This window comes from Poromitra crassiceps (genome assembly GCF_964638095.1).
Source record: "Poromitra crassiceps genome assembly, chromosome: 2".
In the NCBI taxonomy this organism is placed as follows: domain Eukaryota; kingdom Metazoa; phylum Chordata; class Actinopteri; order Beryciformes; family Melamphaidae; genus Poromitra; species Poromitra crassiceps.
The window spans coordinates 113,537,213-113,542,734 of record NC_139624.1 but is presented as its reverse complement, the minus strand read 5'-3'; the positions used below and the strand labels follow the sequence as shown (position 1 = coordinate 113,542,734).

Genomic DNA, 5,522 nt, shown 5'->3' with positions numbered 1-5,522 from the left:
GCCACCACCGACTCATAGAACATCCTCAGCATGGTCCGGCAGAAGTTGCTCACCATTTGTCAAAGTTAGTTTGTTTAGGTAGCATTCACGGTCTTTGGTGTTTAAATCCATCGCATAGTTCGATAAAAATCTGCTCCCCTCCATTCTGCTGTTGCTGTCATTGCGTTTGCCAGTGCGTTGTTACCGCTTTGCGTGCGCATGCGTGTGATGTCATCGTTGTTGACAAACTGTAAAAGGGTCTATTCTCTGTCCTGCAGGCTCATCATGGAGGAAGCTGACCTGCTGAAGGAGAGACTCCAAGCCATCACGGTAAGAACCAGCCCTCTCTTAATGAAAGACTGTGTGGTGATGAAGCAGGCTAGGATACATATCGTGTATCTATGCCATATGAGTTTGGGAAAATTCCACAACCCTTGGGTTTATGAAAGCTTTTCAAACCCCCATTGATTAAACCTAAAAACACATGGTGGTCAAGCTAATAGGACGAATCAGCGTAACGTCACTTGCCACCCAGAAATGCAGAACCCCGCGGCAGTTAATAGTATGATTTGTGCGCCAAACAAACGTTAATATCTCAAAAACTATACATCACATCGCTTATATTTCGACATTCTGAGTGAGAGCAGAATTAGCTCAAGAGTTTGATATATAATACATGCATGTCGTGTTAAAGTTCTGTGAACTGTCGCCGTTTTTAAAATGTAAACAGAGTTAGCCGGCTAGAGTCAGACACACAAGCCTTGCGCCACTTGGGGCCCTATCTTCCCAAAAGCTAGAAATAACGAAGGTTATGCCAAACCCCACATAGGTTACGCTAAAACCACCACCGCAAAGCGTCCTACCTGTAGTTGGCCAGCCGGCAGGAAAGTATCGCGGGACTTCACGAGACTTGGTGACCGAGATCACGTTTGAGGCAATTTGATCCCTGGGAGACTCCAGGAAATGGCCTGGGGCGAAATATCACTCTGGTGGATGTTGAGGGATCACATTATTACAATATGTGGCGAAAACGGGAATAAAAATAGCTATTTAGATGCAGGAAAGACAGGCTCACACTTGGCCCCAAATCAGCTCCATTTTACAACTGACTTGGATGCTATTGATCTCAAAACAACGCCGCGGACGGCCAGAAACGCCGCGGACATCGCTGGGTGAGTGGCCAAATCATAATTATTGCCAGGAGATGGGTCCAGGTTCAAAAAAACCGAAATTCTCCTTTAAGGATGAGCCGAGATGAAACAGCACATAATCTAGAAACCCAATAGCAGTTGAAGACCCTGATATTTACATGTAGCTGACCATTCTGAACAGGATCTCAATGCAGCACTGAATGAGGAGTTGTTTCCAAGCTGTCTCTGAAAACACAGAGCGTAGGCGTCTGCTTGTAGGAAGCTGTGTCTGAAAACACAGTGTGTGGGCATCTGCTTGCAGGATGGGAGACTGGACAGGACAATGTTCAGAGACCTGGCTGTAGATGTGAAGGTCAGAGGCTCAGAGCCAGACAAGGAGACAAGACTCACTAGAACCGCTGGCGTGAGGCTGTTTCCTGGTTGAAAAGGGTGCAGCGTTTCCTGTTTAAGTTTAGGCAACTAAAGCCATTTTGACTTGTGAGCATGTTCCCGCGAACACGGACCTTACCCATCCAAGCCCTGAGTGCTATGTCCGTGTCGCTTGCAGAGCGGCTCTAGTTTAGAAGGTACCGGCTTCATGTCCAGAGAGCGAGTGGCGTTTGCTTACAAGCAAACAATTTGTTGCACTTGTGACAACCATGGTGACAACGAGCAATGTCAACATCCACTCTAGTGAAGTATAACCAAAGAGACTTATAATTTCTTTCTCTCTGGCATCTCTCTCTGCCATCTCTCTCTCTCTCTCTCTCACTGCGCTTGCTTGTGTGTGCATCGGTTTGTGTGCTCCTTGCCTGTGTGGGCGTGTGACTGCCCCCGCTCCCTCCTCACAGGCTCCGGAGAGAGAGGGAAAGCTAGCAAGACAGATTATTAGTATATAAATAGCCGATGTGAACGAGCGAGCGAACATCGGATAGTTTCCGTTTTTCCAAATGAAGCTGTCCTAACCTGCTGCGTGCATCACCGAACAGGCTGAGTGACGTGTCGCTTGATTGAAAAAACGCTCGCCATGGCTCTATTTCTGCAAAGCTTCGCGCATCACACCACCTTCAAAATAGGGCATTTTTGGACGCGAGGTGCGTCCTGGTTCCCAGTATTGGACATCGTTCTTAGGATTAATGAAGGATGAATTATTTTGTACTGTATCCTTGTGGTGTACTGTATGTTTGGATTATCAAATCAATTTATTCATTCATTCATTATATATTCGAGACATAACTTTTGTGGGGAGAAATAAATGGAAATCTAGACAGATGTGACTTGAATGCCAGTTGTAAATCACCTTTTCCACCGTTGGTTTAATGTTAGTGCAACCACTATTTTGACTGACGGCTTTTGGGCGATGTAACAAGCGCTCACTTTTCAGCACATTGCCACCGCACGTTATCGCCTGAATAATGGGTTGAAGGTTTTTCATGGAGTAGCCTATCCACTGCACGTCATTGGAACATTTGACAGGTGGATGGGATTTGCCACTAAGGCCAATACAATGAGTTTTAAAGAGGAAAATAAAGTTAAAGTAAATAGTCCTTTAAGTCTCGGTCGATTGCCACTCGGCCGAGACTTATAAAAATAAGCACTGTCCCATACCCCTGATTTGGGCTGTCCCGTCCGGTCCGAGCGCGCAGCCGCGTGTGCGCGCCTCCGTTTCCTCTTCCCCCCGTCCATCCTCCGGGGGTCAGGCTGTACGTGTGGGGGGCTATGGCGGAGTGGCGGGCACTCGGCTGTGCGTCCTGCACTGTGCGTCCTGCACCGCGCGTCCTGCGCAGTGCGTATGGTGACGTTGGAGTGCCGTCTGGAGGAGTGGGATGGGTGTCCAGAGAGAGGGGGGCGATGGCGTGGGGTGAAGCGGCATCTGGAGAGGGGGTGCTGACGTTGATAGGGCGGCAGTAGCAGCATCGAGATGATCGGGACCACAGGGCTCCGTGAGGACGGCTCGGCAGCGCAGGCTGGAGAGGAAAGAGCAGGCGAGTCAGTCAGCTGGCCAGGCTAACGAATTACTCACGCAAGATCAGGATCATAGGATACGACCGTCCCTTTTCTGACGGCTTTGAGAGCAGTGATCCTGTCCATGTGGTCCCGTGTGCGTCTGCCTGCTCCTCAGCTCTGTGTGTGTCAATCTGCCATGATCCACCCGGCTGCAGCCAATTATTCCCCTCTCCAGGTCGCCTCCAGGTGCCACTCATCTGTTGATTAGAAGGGGGGGGGGGGGGGGGGGGGGAGCAGAGGCCGCCAGAATACAAGGGGGAAACACAGGTGACATATATACCCATCAAGACTCCGCCCAAGCAGAAGACATAAAGTCATAAGCTGTGTGCTCAATAGATGACACAATGAGTTATTCCTGTGCCAAAGTACAAGTAAAACCTTTCCAACACTTTGTCTCTGCTCACAGAAGGGAATTGAGCTGCGGGCTGCCCCGCAGCTCAATTCACTGCAAAGTAACGTTGCAGACGTCCGTATTTGTGAAATTGGTGTCTTAACATTAACGTTAATTTCCCGGGCGCTTATTAATAGAACACATGTTAACACGTTACGTTAACACGAATTGAAACTCGCCCACATTGAATTCTTTGTAACGCTGGGTGAGATCAAACGAGTGGCGTCAGCGGAGGACTAAAATGCGAGACTCGATCATTAGCCAGGAATGGGTCTCGCGCTACTTTTGCATGCTAAATAAAGCTGATAAGGTACAATTTGATTCAAGGGGGGGAAAACCCTTTCAGAGTACAACACAAACTGTCTATTTTGCTGCAACTCGACAGTGCTGCATCCAGGAAATGTCGGGACTCTCGGCTCTGGATCAAGGGATATGATTAGTTGTGTGTGAGTGGGGGCGGGTGCACTCGGAGTTTGTCTGTTAAATGATTGGCTGTTTTCGTGTCACTTGTACTAACAAGGTACATGATTGGCTGTATGAGCCACGGAGCAGAGGGAAGCGCTCTAATGTGTTGGATGAAAGTGGTAACATTTCATACAAAATGCGATTATCGATTCTGGAATAAAAGATCGATTCAAAAAATTGTGACATTAAAAATCGCGATACTTAAGTGAATCGATTTCTACTGTAAAGCACTGTGATTTTGTATTATGTGAAAGGTGCTATATAAATAAATTTAGGTTGGTTTCTCACTGGGAAGGATTGCTTTCATTCCGTTCCGTTCCGCACCGCACCCGGGAACGATTGCTCCCCCTCCCCTCTCCCCCGCTGGTCAGCTTTCACATTTAGCATCTCTTCCGCGCTCGGAAACGAAACAGAGTGCACTCGCGTCATCAACTATGCCTGCAGTGTATCCTTGCTCCGTATGTTGTCTATGAGGTTCGGAACACAAGTGTGCCAAAGCGCTCCCCAGACCACCTTTTCAAGTGGATCCTGTCACGGAACGCAACGTTCACATTCGTCAAATGTTCAGAAACTGGGGTCAATTTGGGGACAAGTGTGCTCGGGAACGGTACCGGGGCGCCAGTAAGAAAGCACCCTTACTTACTTACTTACTTACTTACTTACTTACTAAACAGATGGGCTATTTGCACCATTAGATCAGTTGATTATCTTTGGTGCCAAAAGGCCTTGTCTCTATCAAATAGCTGTCATGGTCCAGACATTTCAGCAAACTTACATCACTCAGTCAGAGGCCCAGACGGAGACAGAGCTATAAATAGCAGCAGACAGCATCGGGGCTATCCCCTTTCACTGGTGCTTATAGTGCTACGCTGATCCAGGACTGGGCTACATTTAGGTTACAGTGACCCCTGCAGTGCAACATCCAGGAACACAAAGAGCTTGTGTTTAGGTTAATGATAATAGCCTAGTCATTATTCACCCCCCCACCTCCCTGTGATTACAGTAGGCTATCTATCAGTACAAATGGTGAAATGTGCATTTATTCATTGTATTGAAAGAAAACGAACTAAATAGATATGACAATTTAAAGAACGCAAATAATCTTTTCTAGGAGGCTTGTTATTTATAGTAAGGAAAGTTTAGGGCTTGTAGTGAACAGGTGGACACAGGTGAAGTCATGAAAGTCCTGCTGCTCTTTAGCTATGTATGGCCGTCTATGACCAGCTGTCCGTTCAAGGTTGCCTCAACAAATGAAATAACAACAGGTGGAACCTTTTCCACGCTATAAAATTTGCCATTGACATTTCTAAATGTGTTTTTAATTGCTCCCGCAGGACAAAAGAAGAGTCCAGGAGGATATCGCCAAGAAAAGGAGACAGATCGAGGAGGAGAAATTAAAACTCCAATACATAAAGGTAGCTTTCAGCACCACCGGAGAGTAGAGATGTTTCTCCACCAGCCAGCAGGCAGACAGGGAACAGAGAGGGCCGTTTCATTTTGTTTCAGAATTAATAACACTGCAATAACCTCGGTCTTATCTCAGACATACA

General features: G+C 47.3%; 1 protein-coding gene across 1 annotated transcript in view; it reads left to right on the top strand.

Annotated features, from left to right (window-relative positions):
• Nucleotides 1–264: 264 nt before the first annotated feature.
• Nucleotides 265–5,522, top strand: part of palmdb (palmdelphin b) — a gene marked incomplete at both ends in the record, with an annotated part of 21,183 nt that continues 15,925 nt past the window's right edge. The window contains 2 exons of the mRNA XM_083631911.1: nucleotides 265–309; nucleotides 5,307–5,387. Coding sequence (XP_083488037.1) covers nucleotides 265–309; nucleotides 5,307–5,387 — 126 coding nt within the window. The remainder of the gene's footprint in view (nucleotides 310–5,306; nucleotides 5,388–5,522) is intronic.